General features: G+C 37.0%; 1 protein-coding gene across 3 annotated transcripts in view; it reads left to right on the forward strand.

The window, feature by feature from the left end:
• The window catches only part of LOC146458114 (zinc finger ZZ-type and EF-hand domain-containing protein 1-like), a 72202-nt gene that overhangs the window by 12886 nt on the left and 35523 nt on the right, over positions 1–23793 (forward strand). For all 3 annotated transcript variants that reach the window (XM_085091278.1, XM_085091277.1, XM_085091279.1), the window contains 34 exons: positions 1322–1386; positions 1580–1703; positions 3194–3302; positions 4089–4154; positions 4512–4658; positions 5099–5151; positions 5838–5916; positions 6825–6956; positions 7660–7776; positions 8154–8257; positions 8500–8580; positions 8954–9052; positions 9777–9868; positions 10291–10352; positions 10841–10942; positions 11169–11234; positions 11747–11789; positions 12360–12482; positions 13049–13144; positions 13739–13792; positions 13886–13956; positions 15050–15182; positions 15796–15907; positions 17091–17269; positions 18082–18147; positions 18588–18753; positions 19366–19487; positions 20045–20167; positions 21023–21124; positions 21737–21804; positions 22185–22266; positions 22387–22470; positions 23267–23378; positions 23616–23743. In XM_085091278.1, the coding sequence (XP_084947404.1) occupies positions 1322–1386; positions 1580–1703; positions 3194–3302; positions 4089–4154; positions 4512–4658; positions 5099–5151; positions 5838–5916; positions 6825–6956; positions 7660–7776; positions 8154–8257; positions 8500–8580; positions 8954–9052; positions 9777–9868; positions 10291–10352; positions 10841–10942; positions 11169–11234; positions 11747–11789; positions 12360–12482; positions 13049–13144; positions 13739–13792; positions 13886–13956; positions 15050–15182; positions 15796–15907; positions 17091–17269; positions 18082–18147; positions 18588–18753; positions 19366–19487; positions 20045–20167; positions 21023–21124; positions 21737–21804; positions 22185–22266; positions 22387–22470; positions 23267–23378; positions 23616–23743 (3362 nt within the window). The remainder of the gene's footprint in view (positions 1–1321; positions 1387–1579; positions 1704–3193; positions 3303–4088; positions 4155–4511; positions 4659–5098; positions 5152–5837; positions 5917–6824; positions 6957–7659; positions 7777–8153; positions 8258–8499; positions 8581–8953; positions 9053–9776; positions 9869–10290; positions 10353–10840; positions 10943–11168; positions 11235–11746; positions 11790–12359; positions 12483–13048; positions 13145–13738; positions 13793–13885; positions 13957–15049; positions 15183–15795; positions 15908–17090; positions 17270–18081; positions 18148–18587; positions 18754–19365; positions 19488–20044; positions 20168–21022; positions 21125–21736; positions 21805–22184; positions 22267–22386; positions 22471–23266; positions 23379–23615; positions 23744–23793) is intronic.

The raw sequence follows: 23793 nt of genomic DNA on the forward strand, positions 1-23793 counted from the left end.
CTTAATTGACAATGTTATTTATTCTTCCTAATAATCTGAGGACTTTCAAGAATCATTTCTCATATTAGATTACCGTATTTATTCGATTTACAGCCCACATTCGAATAAGCGCCCGCCCTGAAAGCCCAAAAAGTTAATAAGCGCCCACCCTGAAAGCCCAAAAAGTTAATAAGCGCCCGCCCTGAAAGCCCAAAAAGTTAATAAGCGCCCGCCCTGAAAGCCCAAAAAGTTAATAAGCACCCACCCTCGAATAAGTGCCCACCCCACCCTCCAAACAAAAAACATTTCTTTACTAGCTCTCGTATAATAGCTTCTACAAGCAGTACAAATTGTACCTTTTAAATGCCCAATGAATATTGGGTATTTAAAAGGTATTGCCCTCACTATTAATTATCATTCCTATTGTTTTTTATGTAAAAATTGTAGTATGTTTCTATTATTGCACTTTTATTATTCTTTAATTTTTTTTGCTGTTTAGTTGCACGTTATACGCCAGTTAGTTGCACGTGGCAGTGACCAACTCGAAAGCCTAAGCTCCTTTGGTCACTGCGCACATTTTACTTTTCACATTTATGTAATTTAATGCTATGTTATATTACTTTTCTTATATATTGTAACTTCCTTTTGTTGTGAGCCATTGAAATAGTGCACAATAATAAAAACCTTAAACCTTAGCGTGAAGTAGGAGGAGCATCAGTTGTGTTCCAAAATTTGTTTTAGATACGGTAGTCAATGAACTTTTATATATTGTTTATGGCTTGTTTGTGTTAGCTTTTGCACTTTGGTTTGTCTGGTTGAAGTGAAATAAGCTCGTTATCCCTTGTTTTGTTATTCTCTAAAAATGTCCTCGCTTGCTGAAAATGTTGGGAAAATAATAAGCGCCCACCTCAAATAAGTGCCCAGGCTCGTGGTCCCAAAATTAAATAAGCACCCAGGGTGGTTAATCAAATAAATCGATGCATTGTCTATACTATACATAAGTAATAACTGTATATAAGTATTTTTTTCTATAATTAATTTAAGATAGTTTTATTACTTAATTAATTTACAGATTTGTTCATGATGTGATAATAGGTGGCTTATTTTTAAGGGGTCTGGTACTGTGTTTTAAGCCTACCTCAGATTGAACGGTTGAATTGATTTGATTGTAAATCTGAAACTTGATTAAATTAAATAAATAAAATAATTTATTTTTTTTCTTTAGTAAACAGTGTATATATTTTAGCTCAGTCCAACTAAGACTCTGTGTGCTACAGTACATGTACATGTGTACACGTATACCGAGGTGAAAAAAAGTTCTTAATATCATTGTTATCCCCAGGATTTGTTGATGTTTTTTCTGATAACAAAGAAGCAGTTGTAAACCATGGACGCAAATTGCTTAAGGTGAGCTCTTCTTGTCTCTGCCAGGAAATTTCAAATAAGTTTGAAGCAAACTTAATTGATAGGCTGGCCATGGAAAGCATTTTTTGGCTCCAAACCTTGTTTCTCATGATGTTGCAACACAATTTAAGTGTTGGGGTTGATGTGCATTTTAATGTCATGATTGATTTGAATAATGACTGTTTTTTGTTTGCAGTTCTTACTGAGAAACAGAGCCAACAGCACATCTCTACCTTTACCTGCCCTTGAGGGCTTCTGCAACACGTCTGAAATGAGACTTAAAGTCTTACAAGCACACATGGATGCTCTAAAGGAAAAAGGTAATATGAGATTTATACCCAGTTTGTGATATATTGATATATGATAAACAACCACACTAGTCCTAAGTGCTAAGTATTGTCACACTATGAACTGAATCCCAGTCTGTCCTTCAAAGGTGACACTCCACCACCCCACCCCCCCCCCCCCCCCAAAAAAAAAAAAGAGAGAACAAGTCTTGACCCTCTGGGCCCGGTTGTTCAAAAGCCGATTAACATTAATCTATCATTTAAGGTGGCCGAACATAGTTTTTTAGTGTACAGGTGTTAGAAGACGTTATTTGGAAACTATGTATTTCTGGATGCCCAAAATTGGTATGGTGTAAGACTAACTAAGAAAGAATGCATTTTGTACGTCTTGTTGAGCTAAGTACCGTTTCCATGGCAATGCAGCGAGCTATTAAACGTCCATAAATAGTAGGTTTCCTTTATTTTTAGAAAATGTACTCATTAGATTTTTTCCATTTTTTGTATCCAGAAAAACTCACAAAACACTGACACAGTTGCACTATTTTCATGTAATTTTAACAGAGAGATCTCCTGTAAATATTGATTTTTGCATTTTTATGTTTTTTGAAGATACCCTCTGTTAGATTTAGGTTTCTCTTTGTTGGCCAGTTACACTTTTAGGGAACTATTTTCATGCCAAATTTCACAAAATTCTAATGAGCGGTTCCTTAGAAAACAGTTCATTTCCACGAAAACAACCAGTCGCAATTTTTTGCTCAAATGCGCATGCATGGCTTTAATTGGGTTTCATGGCAAAGATGAAAAGCATGCAAAAGGTCTTGGTGAATGACTTTTTTTGCTCGGAAAGAAAAGAAAAAGAGTCCAGAAACGAGAAACTTAGTTATTTAGGATCAAAACTTAACTTTATTATCCATTTCATGTGAAATTGAGGGATCACTTTATTGACCGTCGTATTTGCGTACCACAACCCTAGCGCACGCTTAATAGCATCACTAACAAAATCTGTAAAGCGCGGGCAAACTGCGTTCGGCCACCTTAAAGTTAACCAAGGTTTCCTGCTCACTCGTTAAAATTGTTTTTAAACTCTAATGTTAAGCTAGTGGTAAAGAAAAGTCAACGTCAAAACTGAGGGACAAAAATCTTTTTGAAAAATCTTTATTGTTGTGTAATTAAACTCAAATTAAAGTTGTTGTTAATCCAGGATTACATGTAGCTTAATCAGGCTTTGAACAACTGGGCCCTGGTGTTTAACAAAATAATAGATTCAATTTTGGCCATGCGTGTGTACTCTGATAATGGACAGATGGCGTCAAAACATGGAATGTCTAACAAAGAAACTTGGTTAAGTGTCCTCTCTGCATTATATAAGGTACACTTGTACACACACACAGCCAACACATTCTGTTGATGTAGGCAACGTAAACTTAACTTGTTTATTCCAAATTTGCAATGCTACCAAAATTAATTTGGTTTGATTTAGTGTGGAGAAGAGTTTTCACCTCCATTTTTGTCTCTCTTATTAGCTGAGGTAAAGAAACAAGTTCCATCAGTAGAAGAAGGTGAAGTGCTTAGACCACTGATGAAATGTTACACAGCACTTGAGGTTTCAAGTAATAAGGGAGATGTCTCTAGGTACAGTATTATTTGTTGTGATGTGTGTCTGTGTTCCTAGTTTGGTATTGCTCTGAAATAGGCAATTTCCTTGAGACTAATGTTATTGAAAACACTTCAGTGAAACCTCAGGTAGTCCTCACCTAACCAGGTCTTATATAAATGTTTGAGACAGGTGAAGCCCAAAAACTACACTTCAGGTGGATAGCTTGAGGAATTGGAGGTGGAGAGGGTTGGGGCGGGGGGGGGGGGGGGGGGGGAGGGGGGGTTAGGGGACAAAATGGACTTTAGGTAAATAGCTTGCAGGACCATTCATTTTATTAAAGAATTGGAGTAGGTATGGGAAAAAGGAAAAAATAACAAATTGCATGGTTAGACTTCATTTTAAGTAAGTAGTTTATTTTCCACTGCTGAAAAATTTGCTTCTAATCATTGACCTTGGGGAGGTGTGATGCCTTTCTTTTAAAACCTTGGTAACTCACTCTAAAGCCATATTTTGCACCCCCATGAAATTCGACCAGCCTGCATTATCTAAAAATCAAGGATTGCTTTAAGTATACTGACGGAAGTAACAGTAAGGGAATTGACTCAGATTAGTTGCAAGCAAAGAGGGTTTTGTGAGATCTGCAAGTAGTTAGACCCTCACCTGGATAGGATACTCACAAAAATGGCAGCAGATGTGTGTTGACTGCATTAGGAAGTACATGAAATGTGGGAATCCTGTATATTAAACACCCTGATCATCAACTGGAAATCATCATTTAATTATTACTTTCATTCAAATGTAAAGCAAAATATTTTTTTCAGGTTGACTAATGGTGATGCTAGCTCTTACTGGCAATCTGATGGACCAGCAAGATCTCACTGGATTAGGTACAGTCAACATCCTAAATGCATTTTCTGTTGTATAAACTGTGCGTACTTAAGACCTGCCTGCATTGTACACTGTGGTGTGCTTCTATAGTGCGGCAAACATAGCTACAGTCTTTTCCGCCTGCATATCTTGTTTTGGCACTTAAGACTACAGTCCTGAATACTGATATTAAAAGGTTTAACACCCATCTGTACCATTTGTATAAGGTTTGTGTTAATGACAACATGCATGTGCTGAGATGGGAAAGTGAGAAAATTTTTTCACTCTCAGTATTTCATTCGCATTATACCTGTTGTCTTCAAAACAAAATCACATCTTCTTGTCTAATTTGTGTAAACTTTGCATCAATTCCTCAGATTGCGAATGAGACCAAATGTTGTGTTGAAACAGCTGTCAATCAATGTGGCATCCTCTGACCAGAGCTACATGCCTCAGTATGTTGTGGTAACAGCAGGACGAGATGAACAGAATTTGAAAGCAATTGGTGACTGCAGGATCCCCAGGTACTGTTTGTAATTACCTCCTTACTATTCCTTTATTGGTTCCATTTACAGTTATATATAAATTCTGAGAGTAGCAGAATACATCATTACAATACCCCATGTTTGATGACATTTGATTTTTTTTTTTTTTGCTCAGTGCATGGGTGGGTGGAATTCTGTAAATCTGATTGGTTCCAGCAGCAGGCGTAATTTTTCAATGTTGTCCATGAACCCGGCTGTTTTCGTTGTGTGATTCGTCACAAGACCTGCGCCTTGCTTCCTTGCGGAAAAAATGAAAATGTTATTCACCAGCCCAGGTCAGTCTGTATTGGGAAAACTGTGCCCTTTGTCTTGAGTATGGCTTGAGGCTACATACTCAAGATCCCAAGCACTGTTTTTCCCAACACCTCCAGGGCTCTTTCATTAACATAGTATTGCAAATTTTGTTTCAATTTTTCCAGTCAGGTCAATGGAGATTTTGTTTTAGTGGAGAATGTGAAAATTCCCTATCCAGGTAGGCATCCAATCAACATGTATATGATGTGTAGAATTATTTTCCATTGTTGATTTGGTCCTTTAAACACTACAGTAGACCTTTCTTACAACTGTGTGATGGCGGTTTGGTCCAGGTATTTTTGTGGTTTTACAAGTTTTACAAGCTCAGTTGTAAAGCTTTTTGGAGGGGGAGACTTATTTATATTCATTCCTTGAGGTTATGGGCAGGTTATGAGAGATGGGCCTCGCGTAATAAAGAGAGGAGTAATCTCAGATCATGATTTTTTTTTTTTACAAAAGTTGAATTAGCTTTTTCCAAAGTTTTTCCTTACAACTGACTGAAACAACAATACTGTACGTCGTGTTTCAGAATGTCATTCTTGCCTTGACACAGTTACAGTTCTGCTTGTTGAAGACTAGGGCTCCTAAAGACAAACTGACTGATGTCTTTACCAATCATATGCTTGTTAATGAGGTTTTAAGCATCCTTCATGTTGTCTAACATGGAAAGAGTTGGAGGACTTAATTTATAGTGGGGGCATTTTAGGAAATCTGACCTTCAAACAGAGGGCCTTCAGAGATGGAGACTTAGCAGAGCTTTCTTGGTATTCATGTTTCAGAGGGCCAAACTACTGGTAATGCTTTCTAAGTTGGATGGTTTGATTGTTATTGATTTTGTTTGACTACATGTATGTTCAAATGTAGTGATACAGATAAACATCAAGAGATGTCACAGTGATGGGTGTGATACAAGAGTAAGAGGAATAAAAGCTGTTGGCTACAGGTAAATGGCTTGCTCAACATCCATTAATTTCGCCTTCCCTTTAAACATTACTGTGAGTGTATTTCAGGGCCTACTTTAGTTCTTTAGAAGCAATGGTCTAAATGTTGTACAAACTTCATACAACAGTAGATTCCTTCATGGCTCATATGCGTACATGATGTCACACATCTGGAACCAGTTGCCATCTGCTGTAAAAAACGCACCTAATGCATCATCCTTTCGGAGACTTTTAACTAAGTTAAACTTTAACGGCTGTCAATACAGCAATTGCCTTTGACCTGATTTATTTTTATTTATTTATCTTTATAGATAGATGTTATTTTTTAATTTAATTAGCAGTTGTTGTCTTTTTTATATTGTCAAACACTTTTATCATGAGCCTATGGCTCGGGGGACTGGGAGACCACCTCCTGTGTATTTGACATTAAATTACTTACTTACTTACTTACTTACTTGCTTGCTTGCTTGCTTGCTTGCTTGCTTGCTTGCTTGCTTGCTTACTTACTGCAAAGCACAAACTTCGTTTCTAGTTTAATTACCAGTAAATAAGATTTCTACAAAAGAGTTTCCCCCTTCAGTTTTGGTTTATACTCTTCTTTGCCATAAATTTTAAAATAAGTTTTGAAAACTTTTTTGCCAGTGAGATGAAAACCTTGGTTAACTTTTAATTGTGGATTAGTGTTAATTGCCTTTCAAACAACTGGACCCTGAAAGACATGATATTCATAACAGTTCCGTTCATATACAGTTTGAAAGGGTTACTGACATTGTGTTGTTACCTGGAATGAGTAAAAGCACCAGTTGGGATAAGTAACTACAATGGCTAACAAGGGTTAAAGTGATGTCCAGCTCTGCTATTGTCACAACAAGATATCTAATAAATAGTTCCTTGGTTTTCTTTGCCTTAGGGTTTTGAAAAGTAAGGGCATGAGTGTTGGTGATGCATCAGCAGTGTGGTTTCTCTCTATTCTGGGGGCCACAGCCACAGCAGCCATGCCTATGGCTCCACATCTTAGGGATCTTATTTTGACTCACACAAGGTAAGAAAAAAAATTGCTCCAGTAGTATGCTGAATAAATGTTGTAATTGTTAACTTGCCATGGTAGATTTCCAAGGCCATCTTGCATTTTAGTACCTGCAAAGGGAAACTGTTTGCTCTGATAGCGTACCTTTTGGCAATTGGCTCCATTTGGGTCATGTGATGTCCCCAGCACTCTGATGTGCTCCATTTCACCACATAATGCCATGGCCCTCTTTGGTTGATTTAATGCAGCAGTCACTCTTCATCAGTCAAGATGTTTCCATTTGGGCTACGAAATGTACCAGTGACTATCTGTTACACTTAAGGTGGTCCCATTTGGGTTATGTAATGCACCCTTCCACTGAAATGCTTTCATTTGGTCTATGTTATGCCCTAGCCACCTTTCATCACATTCAGTGTGGCTCAGTTTGGGTCATATTTGTGGGTAGCTTTTAATTTCAGTTTACTTAAGGCAATTCCATTGGGCTATGCATTGCTCCAGTGACCTTTGAGTGTCTGATAGAAATCGTCCTTTTGCAGATACTGATAAAAATAACGTCATTGTGCAGATACTGATAAAACAGCAGACTTAAACACTGAATTAATGAAGCCTTTTGTCGATTTATGTATTGTAAGTAAGTGCCAGCATTGAAGTACAGTGTATTTACATTTACTTTAATTAAGTATGTTAATATTTATGTTTTTATATTTTGTTGTTTAAGGTCTGCTTTATGCCACATGAAGGCCATGTCTCTTTCCTTAACATCGCCTGATAGACCAGCTTCTCTATCTCAAAATGTCCTTGAGGAGATTGAAAATTTCCTTCATTCCCTTGTGAGGTGAGATACCTTAGATTATTGTGAGCACTTTCAGGATGCCTTTACTTTGTCGTAATTACCTATACATGTACAGTGTATGGCTCTAACCTGACTTGATGCCAAAACACGAGTGTAGTCAGGCTGTGTAAATGAACAGGAAATTACAAACTGGACACTTAGATAAATAAAAGAAATGAGATACTTGTTAGGAAGGGTTGCTTCATGTCTTATTTCATGATGTTCTTTAATTGTTTCATCTTTTCCTTGTTTTTCTAGCTGGAGCCATGTTTAATTATATGAAACTTGACTGCTTTTCCTTTTGCATGTAAATGTTTATTTTGATCTCATTCAACAAGGCATGCATGAAATCATGTATTTGGTTCTGTTTTGGCTTATAGGCATGAAGGTTCAATTCAACCAGAAAGCTTAAAGATTGTATTGGAATTCTCATTAGCACGTGGAAATCTAAAGAGTATTTTTAAAGTTCTAAAATTATTGTATGGTAAGTCTCAGATCTGATATTTGACTGATTAACTCTCTGTCATATTCCCAAGTGAAGCATTAAAATGTTCCTTATCGTTTCTATTTCTTAATCCCTTATGGTGATAAGGCTTTGTCATCTTTTGACCTAAACTACTTTTCAATAGTTGGCCTTTTAAGCATAGAGAAAATTATGCAATGCTAGAAGTAGACCATTTTCGGTTTTCTGGATGTTATTAAACTTGTGCACTTTTGTTTGTTCAGAAATTGTGCATGAAGATTTTGCTGCTGCAGAAATTGTTAACTCATTAGAAGATGTGCATCTTAGGGCTACCAAAAAGCACGGTAAGCAAAAAGGTGTATAACATTAGATCAAAGCCAAGCTGTGTTATTGGACAAGACTTCCAACCTGATGTTTGGTGGTTTTAACTCTGACATGTGTATCTAATGGATGCCAGAGAACTGTTAGGGATTACTCGAACAAAATCCAGGTGATAATGTGTTTACGACGGAGTAACATTCCATTTAGTTTGTATAGGTATTGTTCCTAATCACTTCTTACCACCAAAACAGGAGCTCCCATCTAACTCACTTAATTGAGTGGGCTCAGAATAAACTGCTATAATTCTTTTTAGAGGTCTTATTAATATTAATCGCCTTCTTACCACCTCTGAAGCTCACTTTAATTCACAAGTTGCTCTTGATTTGTTTCTGCTAGGTGGGTTTTTAAAAATGTCATTATCATCTTGTGATGGAGGCCACAAGGACAACCTCTCCAAACCAGAAAATGTTTTAACAGACAATTGGTCCTCTGAAGGTAATTGCTGCTTTAGAGATCAAGATTGTTTTGTGTCCAACATGTCCACAAGACCTTCCAGAGAAGATCAGAGAATATTTTTTCCTTCCATCTTACGTTTAATGTTATCTTAACCCATTAACAACACAAATGGTTTACGTGCACTATATGTACAACTCTAGAAAGCACTGTTACTAAAAGAAATTCCCCTTTAACACTTTTCATTTCTTCACACAATCTTATGGAACAGCCTTGCCCTGTCTGCTGTTACTGGAGACTCATCAGATACATGTACCTTCCAGAGGGAAGCTTTACCAAGTTCTATCAAACTATACTGTGGTGCAATCTAGTATTTTTATTTCAATTTTAATGGGCCATTTCTGAGTTGCTTTGAACTTCATTATGAAAGCGAGGCCTCATGATAGTTTTTATTATGAAAATTAATTTTCACGTGAAGAGCTTTGCACTTACCCTTGTTTTCGTAATGAGGCTCAAATCAACTCCAAAATGGCTTCTATTATTGCGTTTTTATTATAATAATTGTATCCGCCATGACTGCTTTCTTAAAAACTTGTACATGTGAGTATAGTCTTTCAACTGGTAGGTCTGTTAAATATGTAAGTATCAAGGTTGCTTTATCCCAGGAAAGGAACCCAGGTCAATCTAAACAACAAACCTTTAAGGGAGCTCAATTACATGTTACATACATGTATATGAGATGAGATGTTTTCCTGTTTTCTTTTAGCTTACTTATCAGAAACTGGAAAGACAAGAGTGTCAATGATGTTTTCAAGTGCTGCGTCTGTTCGTGTAAAGCTAACAAGATTAATTATCAAGGTGGGAATAACCTCTGCAGTGAATTGGTCACAATAATAGAAGTTTATAGTAGTTTTTGCACTTCACTTTTTGCTTCCTCCAATCAAATGACTTCCAATGTCAGTTTAGACTTTGACACATGTAAAGCATAATGAAGTCAGTGAACTGTTGGTTAGGGGTTAGTCAATAAAATAAAGATAGAAAAGTTGTTGTCTCCCAAGATGATGATCACTTTATTCGAAATGATTGTGTCTTGAAATGATATTTTTGGGGAATATTTTCCAGAGCACTGAACACACATTTTACTTTTTGTTGAAAATAAATGCAAATTAATGCTGTTGTAAGTTTAGTTGTATACCTATGAAGAGTCCATGATACAAGCCAGTCTACGGTGCCCCATGGAGTCAATTTAGACTACATTAATTATTTTATTTGTTACTCAGGTGTCCAAAGGGGCAATTGGTCCTTCCCATGGATTAGTCTTTGTTCAAGATGATTTGAAGAGGTATGAATTGCCAGTGTGTAAGCTCACAAGTGAGAGTGAGAGCTCTTTTGTCTCCTCTTAACTTTAGAAACCTGTATTCTACAACATGTTTACCCTACTTGCAAAATAGCAGTCATGACCTTGAAAGCTCCTATGCACAGACACTTTATTTGCCTCTTGATAATTCAAACTCCCATTAATGTGATCTTGCGGCAACTCAAGGCAAAATATATTTTCCTGCTTCACTTTAATTTATTCATGAGAGTAATTTAATGCCCAGTAACTAAAACTTGCCTTAAAAAGCTCAGACATTTTTGTGTCACCCTTAAGACTTTAAGTTACGAAGATTGCTCTGTTATAATTATATTATTATTACATTAAAGGCAAGTTACACTTTGTGTCTCGTGCAGTTAACTTTAATTGACGAAAGTATTTTATTGAATGTGTTATAGACATTTTCAGGCCATTTGCTTTGAATGATTTTAAGTGATACTTTTTTGTGGTTGCAGAGATGAAAAAGAGAAAGAAAGTGAAGGAGACACACAGGAAACAGATGCTTTTAGCAAGTATAATAATTGGACAAAAGACACCTACAATAGCTATCTGGCAAGGTTTGTTATGCCTTCATTTTCCTTTCATTATGCCCTCATTTTCTTAGCCTTAGTCTGCAAAAATGTTAGTCAAGATGACCCCAGAAGTGGCTCTAAACTTTCAGAACTTTACCTCATTTCGTTTGCAAGAAATGGCCGGGAGCATTTTGTTTAATTTATTTTTTTTATTTAATTTATTTTTGTCCCTTTTAATTTTTTGCTTTGCTTTCACTTTCATTTTCTTTAGCTCAAAAGGCAACCCTCTGACAGATCAGGATGAACCAGTGGCCTTTTTTGTTACTGATGAAGACTGGTATGTCTGCAGACGTTGTTTATTGTGTGTTGTGTTACAAAGAACGTTGTAGGGGAGTGTGCAATACCCAGCAAAGGCTTCAGGGAAATGGGAGTCTTGCATGTGCTGTGGTTGAAATCTATCCTTGGTTTAAATTTATCTTCTTATTGTTCTTGGGTGTGACAACGCATTCATGATCATGAGTTTGAAACGATGGAAAACAAAATTTAAACCAAGGATAAAATTGAACCACAACATCTATACTGGTTGTCCAATCAGCACTCCTTCCCCCCTCCTATCATCAACGTTTAAAGGGAACATGTATTCTGGATGGCTTCTGTTGAATTTCTAGTTAATAGGCTCTTCTTCAGATAGCCGTTAATAGTGGTGTGGTATGACTAGTGGTGTATTCAAGTTTCATGTAGAGGCGGTTGAACTTAGCCCACTAACATCACAATGAACATTCAGACAGTGGGTGTTTATTGCATTATGTCAAATTAAATTTTAAGTGACATGTTGTTTGTATATTTGAGGGATGAAGTTGAAGTTCATGTAGACAGGATTTTGACTGGAAAGGTGAGATCTATTTTCGTTATATTGCATGTATATACAGTAAAAAAAAAGCAGACAGAATACAGAAAAAATGTTCATTTTAACGCAACTCAACTGTACCATTATGTGGCCGAGTATTTTGTAGCTTCCTTCCATCAGAAGCTAGTACACTGTACTGAAAGCCCTATTTTGTCTGAGCGTTTCTGCTCCCCATTTGTGACTCAATATATGTAAGAGCGATAAAACTATGACAACTGAACTTGGATTATAGTGCGCCTTAAAATCTCTTCCCTTTGGGACCCACAACATGATTTCATATGGTGTGAAAATTATGTCAGTAGTTCTGATTCCATCACACTCATAGTTGTCATTTATGTTAGCAAGATTCTTGCGGCTGTGCCATGGTTATACGAATGTCGGTTCCCCATGTGCATTGCTCTGGAACACCTGTGTACAGAAATGTAACCATTGAAGAAAAGCTGATAAGAAACCCTGCATATAAACCACTTGACCCACCTGCCTCCCTTGGTTTGTATGATTATTTTTTTACATGTAAATAATCATGAGATGAAAGTTCTTTTACTTTAATTACAGTATGTTCTAATCAAGTTCTTGGGAACAAGGAAAGAGACGGCAGAAAGGATAGGCGTGCTTGGTGTACACTTCTTTGGTTATGAAGTCAAACCAAACTGTCCTTTGAACGAAGACTTGCACCTGGTAACATTTGTTGTTATGAATTCTTTAGAGGACACAAATCTTGTAGAACCCGTAAAATACGTATTTGTAAGAAGCTTTAACTGCACATTTGTAACTGCATTGTTTTGTTATTCTTAAAGTAATAAATGTTTAATAGTAAAGTATGTGTCAGCCAACTTGATTGGAAACCTTTTTAGTGTAATTTACAATAGCTCTTCTAATTTTAAAATTGTGGAGTTGAAATCAAAACTAATCTTTAAAACTTTCCGTGGAAAATGTTTCTGTGATTTTTGCATGTCAAGAATTGAAAGAAACAAAGTAACCTCCACCCCAGTGTGCATTTTGGAATCCAACGTTAACTGGAGACAAACTCTAAGTAGGAAATAATTATGTTATTTTTTTCCTTGTTGATTTATCTTCTAAAAGCCCTGAGATTCTCCTCATCTGTCTTGTCTCAATTCCACTACTTTATTTAATAAGCAGCAAATTGTGTCTGATTTCGTGGTCTAGCATATAGATTTTCCCTTTAACTCTTAGAGTACTCACACAAATTGATTTTGTTGTTGTTGTTGTTGTTGTTGTTTCAGGATGAAGTTGCGCTTGTCCCAGCTGGTGGCATGGTTGATGGCTCGACTCTTTTTATTAGAGTTCTGTCATTTCTGGACGAAATGGCAAAAGACCAGGTACAAGTCATCCAGTGCTGGGCTTTCACTGGTACAGAAGTTTTCAGAGTCTTACAGACTGTGATTTTTAAGCGGGTTAAACATGGATTGAAATTCAGTGTTAGGGGAGATATCCAATCAGAAATAACTAATTCAAAACCTAATTTCTCAAATGTTTTGAAACTATGAAGTTTGAGAAAGCTAACTCTACTAATAACTTTCAATAGGAATGTCACCGTGCTGGTGCTGTTTCATTTGTATATTTTACAGTTTACATTTGGGCGAGAAGTTCACATCAAAATGTACAGAAAAAATGAATTAAAACATTGGAAATGTTATTGTTTACTTCCTGCCAAAGCTATACCCTTCAAATTTGACTAGCGTTGCTTTCTGCCAGATATCCTAAGCTTTCAGTCTGAATATTCCACAGAGCAAATTTGAATGAAATTGTTTGGTATCAAATTTTCACGTAAAAATAATGTATTTTGTGTCATGCTTTGCACACGTGTAAAATGAGAGTCATTACTGTCAAACCTTCTTTACCCAAACCATTACCGAGATCAGCGTGTTTTCCTATCAGCAATGTAACCTTACTGTTCTCTGATTAATTTTCAGATTCATCTCAAATCAACACCCAAGAATCCCTCTATGTACATTTATAAAGAGAAGGTACAGATATCTGCTGCCAATATTTTTGTGCTAGTTTTACGAAATATCAGTAAAGAAATAAGTCATATACTTGTTTTCTATTCAACTTTATAGGAAGGTCAATTAGAGATGAGTAGTGTTAGTCTGGAGCTCATATGGGATGTGTACACACTTGTTACAAGCAGGTAAACCAATTTCTGCTCACTATGGTGGTGTGTCATCATCATAGGGTGCTGCTACCTTTAAATAACACACCACTTACAGTGTGCAGGAAACGTGTTTCTCTCACATAAATTATGAGCTTGGTAAATGGCCAGCTTCCTATGAGTCTACCAGTGGTTAGACCCCAACCAGTGTACTGAGGCTCAGACTCAGGGTTTCTTTGTCCTATGTTTGTGACATGATAACCATTACATATTTCTCAACACCACATGGTGTTGCTCCAATCGCAGTGTGTTGCTCATAAAGATAGAGTCGACAGTGTCCTTGCTCCCAGGTTATCTGTCTAAATAGCCCTGCTGTGACTGAGAATTCCTAGGCGCCACTGTCGAGGTGGATGAGGATTTTCATTTTCTATAACTCGGTCTACTATAGAGCTCCTGGTTCTTCTGTCAAGCATTAGCCAATAGCACTGGGCTTCGCTTTGCCATTTAGAAAACGAACCCGCAACAAAAAAGGATAAGCGTAGGTTGACGTCCAAAGTTGGCAAAGAATCTGCTAATTATAATATTTCCTTTTTCTGCTGGAACATGTCCTTTGATAGCTGTTGCAACCTCTACTCTTCAACAAAACCAGTTTCAGTGCCACATACATGTACACATAATAGGCTGATTTAACAACAGAACAAGAACGTCAGTTGACAACGGCGCGCACATCAAGGATGCCCATATATACAGTAGTCGAAATAGACTCGCGTTCAGACTATTTCGCACGCTCTCGCGTCCTCAAATGACGTTCCCGTTCTGTTACTAAATCAGCCCAATGTTTCATCAAACAGCCATGTAACCTAAGCCTACAGAATACTGGTATTGTAGAAAAATATGTGTTTTCTCTAGTCTTTGAACTGACACAGATTCATTGAGCCGGAGCTCTTAGTGGAGGGCCTGCCCTAAACATAGTGGTGTTCAAACACCCTATTCTTAGAGAGCAATAATTACGATTCACTGTAAATCAGAGAGCTTCACAAATGTACCCGTGTTCTTTAGCCCAAGTCCTCAGTGTAATGAAGTTTACTTTAACTCTTTTTACAACATACCTTTTTCTTGATATTTGTTGTAGGGATGTAAAACATAAGAGGGTAATTGTAGCCAGTCTACTTCTCCTCCGTCTGTTACACCAAAGTCTTCCATTCCTCAAGTCCAGCATCCGGGACCTGACTGCTGATTCCTCTGACAAGGCTGCATTTCAAAAGGTATGGATGTTTAACTGTTGAGTTACTAACAGATTCCTTGAATCAGAAATTTAAAGTTGCGTGAATCGGAAAGATTTCGTGAATTGATTGGTGATATGAGAGGAAAGACGCTGCATTTTGTTACAGTTCAAGTGTTATCTCAAGACAAATCAGTTTATTTTTATTCCAGCTTTCATTTAGTCAAATGCTTTTTTTATTTGCAATAGGTCAAGATTTAAGGTACGACGTTGAATTTGCTTCATGTTTTATGTGGGGCCTAAAATTTCGTTTAGGGCATATCATTTATGGACATATAAGATAAACAATAGACCGAGTAGATTCATCGTGTCTTTAAATTTTGACAACAAATGAACAAAACCAAGATCTCAGTTATATTTCGGTATAAAGTATACCATCATCAGACTAAGTTTGTTCATTTGTTGTCAAAATTTAAAGACACGATGAATCTACTCGGTCTATCGTTTGTCTTATATGTCTTGAAATTATCATCAGGTTCTGGCTTTTGCATATCATTTAATTTCACATTTTATGTTTTTTCCACAGAGGATAGGGCCGGGAAACTTGCGTTTAGTTTACATGACAACTTTTCATTTATATACCATTTTTCCTTTAGCAACAGGAATTGTGTTCCAAAGTTTTCGCTCACTTGTGTGAAGTTGTTGATGACGACAAAGGAGTTTATGATACCAAGATTCACGAGATTTCTAAGCTAATCATCTTAGAAGGTAAAGAAGTGATGGGGATAGTTTGTTCATATTTTGTATTCATATTTTATTCATTCATATTACTCGTAGAGATCCTTGAATTTCTCTAATTAAAAGTCTTCAATTCTTGCTTTTATAAGTGACGACCCTCACAATTAGTGAAATAAATCTCCTTGTGCTGATTGTTAGTATTTAAGCTTACTGAACTGACACAATCAACAATGAAGATTGTAATGGGTGTCTATGTCCACTTCATGTATTTATACTTCGTATGCTAGTGCGTATCTTCTCTGCCTTCTCTACAATGCCTGTTAAGTTTATTGCTTTCAAGAGCTGGTGAAATAGGTGAAATACGTTTCTCAAACTCATTAATAATTCATCAAGAGAAAACAAAGAAAATCACTACCGTGACCGTGGTTTGGATGTGTGTTCCTAATTACCATAAAATTTTCCAACTTTAGCCTTGAATTTCTCCAAGAATTATTGATCAAGAATTATTGATTATTGATTATTGATCATTTGAGAAGCCATATCAAACACTCGAAAGTGTGTTTCATCAGATATCCAAACACCTCGAAGTCGTTTAAAAAAACTCGGCCGCGCCTCGTTTTTTCAACCTACTTCTTAGTGTTTGGATATCTGATGAAACACTCTTCGTCGTGTTTGATATATTACTTCAAAGGGTATTCAAAATATTATAAAATTGGCGCTGTTGAGAGAGTTTAAACCGACGTTTCGGCAATGCTGCCTTCTTCAGGGTTACAAAACTATATATACCGTTCAAAAGTTTCAAAGGGTCTTGATGGTAGCAGGCAAGTCAAAAGTTTAAAGAAAACGACAAAAACTTAAGTTTACAAAACATGTTTCGACAAAAGTCTCTGTCGAAACATGTTTTGTAAACTTAAAGTTTTTGTCGTTTTCTTTAAACTTTTGAAATAGGTTTCTTTTATAATTTTCGTATTAAAGGATTAGTAGTTATTCCATTAGACCTTGGAGAATATACGAGAACAGTTTGTCTCGGAAGGTTAGAACGATTGATACACATGGTGTGGCAAGAAAGTTATCAGCTGTCCTACGACTGGCTGCAAGCCAAAAATGTTGGCTACTTTTCTTACCATGATGTCATACTAATGTCATGTTTTTTGCTATCATAGCCGCAGTTCTAAAGGTAATTATATAGCTTGGCTTCTTCTTTGTGATGCAGGGGCAGAAATATTCTTCCCAGACTCCCAGACAAGACGGAACCACTTGCTTTCCATGGTGGACCAAGTTATGGAAGAAAAGAAGGCAGCATCCTTGGGCCTGACATTTGAGTCGCTTTGCCGGTTCTTTAGTAACAAAGATGCCAGCGGGCTTCTGGGACTTCCTGATACCGTCACAGAAGTATGTGTGCAGTACTTCAACCATTGACATCTGGATGTTGACGAATAATTGTCCAAACAGTTCTATCTTGTGTGCACTTCCTTAGACTGTCTGCAGTCCTCTATTTTTCCGTGGGATTAATCAAACTGCTGCCATCTTGGTTTGTAACGGCGAGCGCAACCTGGGGAGAGTGTCCAAACTACCGAGGGGAGTGGGAGTGGGAAAGTGCCCTCAACGCACCCTGACTAGGATCCCCCTTGGTAGTTTAGACACTCCCCAGGTTGCACTCGCCGTTACAAACCAAGATGGCAGCAGTTCAATCAAAAAGTTCTAGTCTCAAAAATCTAACGAAAAAACAGGGGACTGTGAACAGCCTAGCACTTTCTGGGAAGCTCAGGTCTTAGACCTGCTTCCCTAGATAACATACATAGATGAGTTGGTCCGTCAATCTTCCTGTGCTTTTCTGAGGCCCTCCACAAAACCAGGGTACTTGCTCGTTTGGGATAAGCTGGTCCAGGTTTAATATTTTAATTTCAACGCTACTTGTGGTAAGCCAGATATGAGATCCATTTACGTTTAAGTTTGGTGTTTTAGTTCAAAAGCTTGGACTGGTGTAGGCCAGTTAGGCCCAGTGTGTTGGAGCAGGTTTGAACTGATGCGGGCATAACCAACAGCTTCGTTTATTCCCTAAAATGATTGTAATTGGCTGAAGGAATTACCGTTTCTAAATAATGTTACTTACCTACCTACCTTTCATAGTCTAATATTTTCAGTTACTTGTTGCGTAAATTCATAAGCTGTAATTCAGGTTTATTTATACTTCTATGTTGCAGGCGGGGTTCGATTGTAGCTCTGTTCTGGGTGTCATGACAACATTACTGTCTGTAGCGTTTCAAGAGGTTTGTCCAGTAGTACTATTTTTTTTAATACACAATGCCTATTTATTTTCAATGGTATTATTGAATTTCATTTTCTTATTAACCTACTTTTATTAGGTATCATTTATTTCTCTGGTGACAAGACTCCATAAACAAAGACTAGAAGACTCTATCAATCCTGATCTACCACTTTTCCCTGCAAAATAAAACCATCCTTCCAATTTTTGCAAGACTATCAGGCGCGTCCTCCAAATAGTACGAAATCTGTGCGTCTATACCCAACGTACTAAACACTTTGCAGATGACGACTAAAATCTTCTAATTTATACAAGATATCTGCCTCTGAAGTTACAAAGTTGAATAAGTAACATAAGCAGAAACAATAGAAGTTCCAATTAACCCGAAGTCTGTCATTTCTCCTTTGTCCATTGATTTGTAGCATGCTTTTACTTTGCTTTTAGTGCGTGCACTGTTTGGATTCAGCTGACGAAAGCAACCATGACTCAACATCTAACCTCGTTCAATTGCTGTGTGCCATGCAAAGGAGTCTCCTAACATGGTGCAATGCACAAATCAAAAGTGGAAACACATTTGGTCTCAATGTTGCAACCTCGCTTATCACAGATTGTAAGTACTATAGATTCATTTTGAAGCAAGCCATCACGCCATTTAAATGCTATGGGCTATCAGCAGTTTAAACTGCTTACGCTTTGTCACAGTTTTACTACAACATAACGTCTTATGCTGTTCAGATTTTTGTGGCTGTTATAGTCAACAACATTACAAGGAAAAGATAATGTTCTTTATTTTTATGTTGTGAAATTATGAATTGAACCAGTTTAATTTTCTTCCTTATTAGCTTCATGGCCTTTATCTGAAACGAAAGAAATAGGTCATTTTTACAATGGCGTCATTTACTACAACTACCAGATTCCTTCAGTTTGTTGTTTTCTCTTGCAAATGAGGGATACTCACTGGGATTACAAAATTTAAACAAGAAAGGAAACACGAAGAGGATTCTGGTAGTTATATTAAAATAACATCATCGTGAGAATCGCCTTTTAAATATCACACTGTTTTGAACAATTCTAAACCAAATGAATTTCAACCGAAACGTATATATGGCATTGCCTAAGAAATAAAAGCATTTCTGAGTGAGATGGTAGGGGAAGTTTCAAGGAAGCTGATGTGCATTTGGTTTAAGTCACCTTTTTTTCTATTGTTATTCTGTTTTTGCAGACGTTGGGATTCTTGCCAACAAAGTGTTCATGTCACTGCAGGCAGTGAATGAATCACGTGACCAGCTGACTGTGATTGACAGGCTTGAGCATTCTTATGTTTCTGCGGCGATGAGACAGCTGGTACGTTGACTCTTGTCTTCGTATGTATAAAGCTATTTCAATTAACGTTATCAAAGAGGCTGCCACCTCTTCCAATTGATGTCGTAACATTTCTTTCGTCCAAATGGCTCGCCATCGTATATCTTCACTAGACGGACGAGGCATAGCTGATTTTGATGAACTTATTCATAAAAAAAAATCCACAGAATCTTGAGGTCTTGTCTTATAGCTTTTTACTTTGATCCGACAACGTTAATTGAAATAGCTGTATTCAGTCTGTCTATCATTCAGACGCACAGTCAGGTGTTACATTTGTAGGTGAATAAAACCTTGCAAGACCCTGGTGAAATTACGAAGGCACTGAGAACAAGAATCATTTGTAAGCAAGAATCAACGCCCCTGATAATATGTATATTTGTAGTTGAGTAGTTAGAGCATCCAACTGTTGTGACGAAGATAACAGGTTTGAGTTCCATCATCACAAGCTGAGATATTTGATTTTAGCAAACTGACTACATTCTACCTATGATATGACCGAGTTCCACACAAAACATGCACCTTTCTTTTTATCACCCCAGGTTCTGTTTCTGAACTTGTTTACAAACGTGGATTCCATTTGCATGCCGATATTGAGAAGTCTACAGCCTGTCTCTCTTGAGTTGAAGAAGTTTTCCATTAAATATCCAGAGTTGTTCTTTAAGGTAAGAAGATATATTTTTAACATAGTTGCTACAAAACAAGCAAACTTCATGTTATGTCCTAGACAACTGTCCTGTTGTGTTATCTGATCTGTTCTGAGTATTCAAGTTTCAAGATCTGAGTATTTCTCATACATACAGTATTGCATTTACCTCCAGACAATAGTAACTGCTGCTTCATTGTTGTGCAGGAAACGTCTCTTATGTGACCCAGTTTCCATGTGTCTTCCTGTGTGAAACGTTATGGGTTATACTTGAAAATGACTGTAAATAAATTGGTGTACTTCCACTGCAAACTTAGCAAAACAAGTTAAATAAGGAAATGAAATCAGCCATAACGTGCAGATCATTACTTGTTAAAGAAGGCAGCTTTGTTTCCATTTCTATTGCCATCTTCTGCACCTCAACCCCTTCCAGGGTCAAACCATACCCCACGTAGCGTGATTTCAACTTGAAATTTGTGGGCAAAATACTGAAAACCTTTCAATAAGAAGCTTTTGAGCAGTACTCTCCTGTGGCATCGTCTGTTTTTGTTTCTGTTTATAATTTTTAGTACGTACATATTTTGAACGAGATGAGATGTAACGTGGGTAAATAATTGATTGATTGGTTGATTGATTGATTGATTGATTGATTGATTGATTGATTGGTTGGTTGATTGATTGATTGATTGATTGATTGATTGATTGATTGATTGATTGATTGATTGATTGATTGATTGATTGATTGATTGATTGATTGATTGATTGATTGATTGATTGATTGATATTTAAAATTGGGAACGTTGTTGTAGTTTTAATGATATTTACTTTTGGTAATGAAAGCTAGCATTGATGCTTATGTTTTGTTGGTTGTTAGATTGATTCTGAAGAGTGGAACAAGACCCAGGGACAAACTGTACTCAGAACTTGGGAAGTTGAATCTTTGCACAACTATGAGAACAACCAAGACATCAAAATGGTAAGACCGGTTTTGAGTTGATTTCCGAAAAAGCAATTATTCAATTTATTTGACCGTGGCTAGTGTAATGACCTCCGTGCAGTGTTTTTGCCCACAGCTTATTTTCGTTTTGTACTTGCGTTCCTTTCACTGTAGTGGCGTTTTCGTAACTTTGTTTGGAATTGTTTTTAAATGTATTTCGCTAATAAAACTTACTGCTAATGAAACAGAAAAGTGATCGGTATGCCCTTCTATGAAAGAGTGTTTGCAGTCATGCATGTGGGACCCCTTGCTTCTGGCAACAATGTTTGACTTTGGATTGGCCAGTTACTGAAAATATATGTGGTTTGTTAATAACTTACAGTTATTGCTCCTTTAATCGTTGTTGCGTTTGTTGTTGTTGTCGAGTATAAAAAATTGGGTCTAAACATAAAAACAACCACTTACTGCTCACCAAATTCTTCTGAATCAGCCACACTCATTTCCACAGTCAATCTGCGAGTTACAGAAGTGTAGAAGGGTTTGTAGCTTTGTGGAACCCAAATTATCAGTTTCCCCTTAACTTCGCAAGTACGTCTTTGGTTACCTACTGTGGATTAGTCAATGAACTGAACTAGTTTTTTTATGTTTTAGGTTTTTAGTTGCCCTGGTTGTTCTGAGTTTACTGTTGAGTTTGATCCTCGCTGTGAAACAGAAAGGAGGTTTGATTTACCTTACAGTTTGTTATTAGTATTTTGTGGATATTGGTAACATGCTCAAAAGGGGCAATTGAGGGGTTGTTGCTGACTTTTCACAAGCTGGTTTTGGTCATTTGTTTTCAACAATATTGAACTTGATTACCTTCAGACTGAAATAAAAGTCAGTCAAAATAATCCTTAATCTATTCAGAATGATGAAAGATAATTTCAACGTTATATACGTTATTAAAAAGTCATTAAAGTCGTCATGAAAGTATTCCGTGTATCCATATTACAAGCATCCATGAACATGTTTCACACGTTTGTCTTGCATTTAAAAACACCTTAGTTTCTTAACCCTAACTAAGAATATTAAATACATTTCTATGATTGCTTTCTTGTAGATATGACTACCTGGAATTTACAGATTCCAATGGAAACAAGAAGAGATTCGACCAAAAAGTTGATACTGACAAGTGGCCAAAGGTATACAGAGTACTTCACTTTACTTCTTACCAGAGCAATGTTACTGAAGATGTTCTGGCGGTCTGTATTACAGTGACTCCAACTCAATGTCATTAACTTTTGCTTTCTGTCTTTGTGCAGAGCGTTAACTTCCAGGCCGGAAATCGCCTGCTTTTCAACTTTCATTCAGATGGCAGCAACAATGAGTGGGGATATAAATTCACTGTAAGTAAAATCATTACAATCTTAGGCATAAGTTGGTAACCCTTCTTTAGCAGTTTGTTGGTTTCGCAACGTTTAAGTACTTTAGTAGAAAATTGCTCGGACGTCTAAACCGCCCGAAAATACCGCGCCAGCTAGACAGGCGGCAACGTCTTTGCAACTGAACAGCACCAACGACCGGCAGAACTACAAGATAATGGCTTGCGAGGTGGCGAGTTCTCTGATACTTTTGTTGGCGGCTCCACTGGTCAATCTCTGCGTTTACGTCAACAATTAGCTAGCTAAACAAAGTACCATATAAGTCCTCTGTATATCAAGTTGTATTTAGTGCTATATTGAAAAAAAAAAAAACTAAAAAAGATGAGGTGTAGGTCTTAGCATAACTACATCTATTTACCCAGGTAAATCAGTGCGAAAGGGTTAATGATGAAGCAAAAGAAAGTAAGATAGTAAGATGGGTTAAACCTGGGGAATGTTAAGGGAGGTTGACGAGATGTAATGTTCAGCAAAAGTAAAAAAATAAAAATAAAAAATCTTCAGTCTCCGTTGTGAGCTCAGATCTTGACTTTGACCTATGCTCTTGATGCTGAACATCACTGTTTTATATCTTTCTTATTTTGAGGATGGAGCTTAAACAACAACAACAATCTTTATTCGTGCCCAGAAATTAATTGCCACCTTTCATTATTACAGTTAATAAGATAACCGTATTTACCCACCTTTACTAGACACAGACACAATTAGACACAGTTTAGTTTCACTGTGTAATATTTACCTATTTGCCTCATTATCTGAACAGGTGACTGCTAAAGGCTCCCCAGATGTGGCTTTATCTTGGATTTTTGATCTTCAGCTGGGGATGGCTCGGCTGTTTGGACAGCTGTGCAGTGCTTCCTTGGACAGCAGAAAAGGTATATAAAGCGAAAACATGCTCGTAAAGTTGCACTCTTTTCAGTCAATCAATCATCGATTGATGAATCGGTCAAGTCAAACTTCAAACTTCAATTACATCTAATACATTTCCTGAAAAATGTCCCATTTTCTTGGCTTCCATAAGAATGCATGGCTAATGTTCTGATACTTGTCTAGATCAGTCAACTACCGTTGTATCCTCACATTAATACAGTTATTACCCTTTTCAATTTTAGCTTCCCCGACATTATCAAATGGTGACAGTGAAGAAGAAACCAAGTTACTACATAGTGAAATCTGGACGACTCTGTTTCGCGGAGGATACATGACTGGAAAACTTCAGAGATCTCTTTCTGGGCATCATGTGAGTAATTTTTGCAGTCTTTTTTCTCTTTTTCTTTTTTTTGTAATGCA

The sequence above is a fragment of the Pavona decussata genome, unplaced genomic scaffold (genome assembly GCF_977016875.1).
Source record: "Pavona decussata unplaced genomic scaffold, jaPavDecu1.1 SCAFFOLD_234, whole genome shotgun sequence".
In the NCBI taxonomy this organism is placed as follows: domain Eukaryota; kingdom Metazoa; phylum Cnidaria; class Anthozoa; order Scleractinia; family Agariciidae; genus Pavona; species Pavona decussata.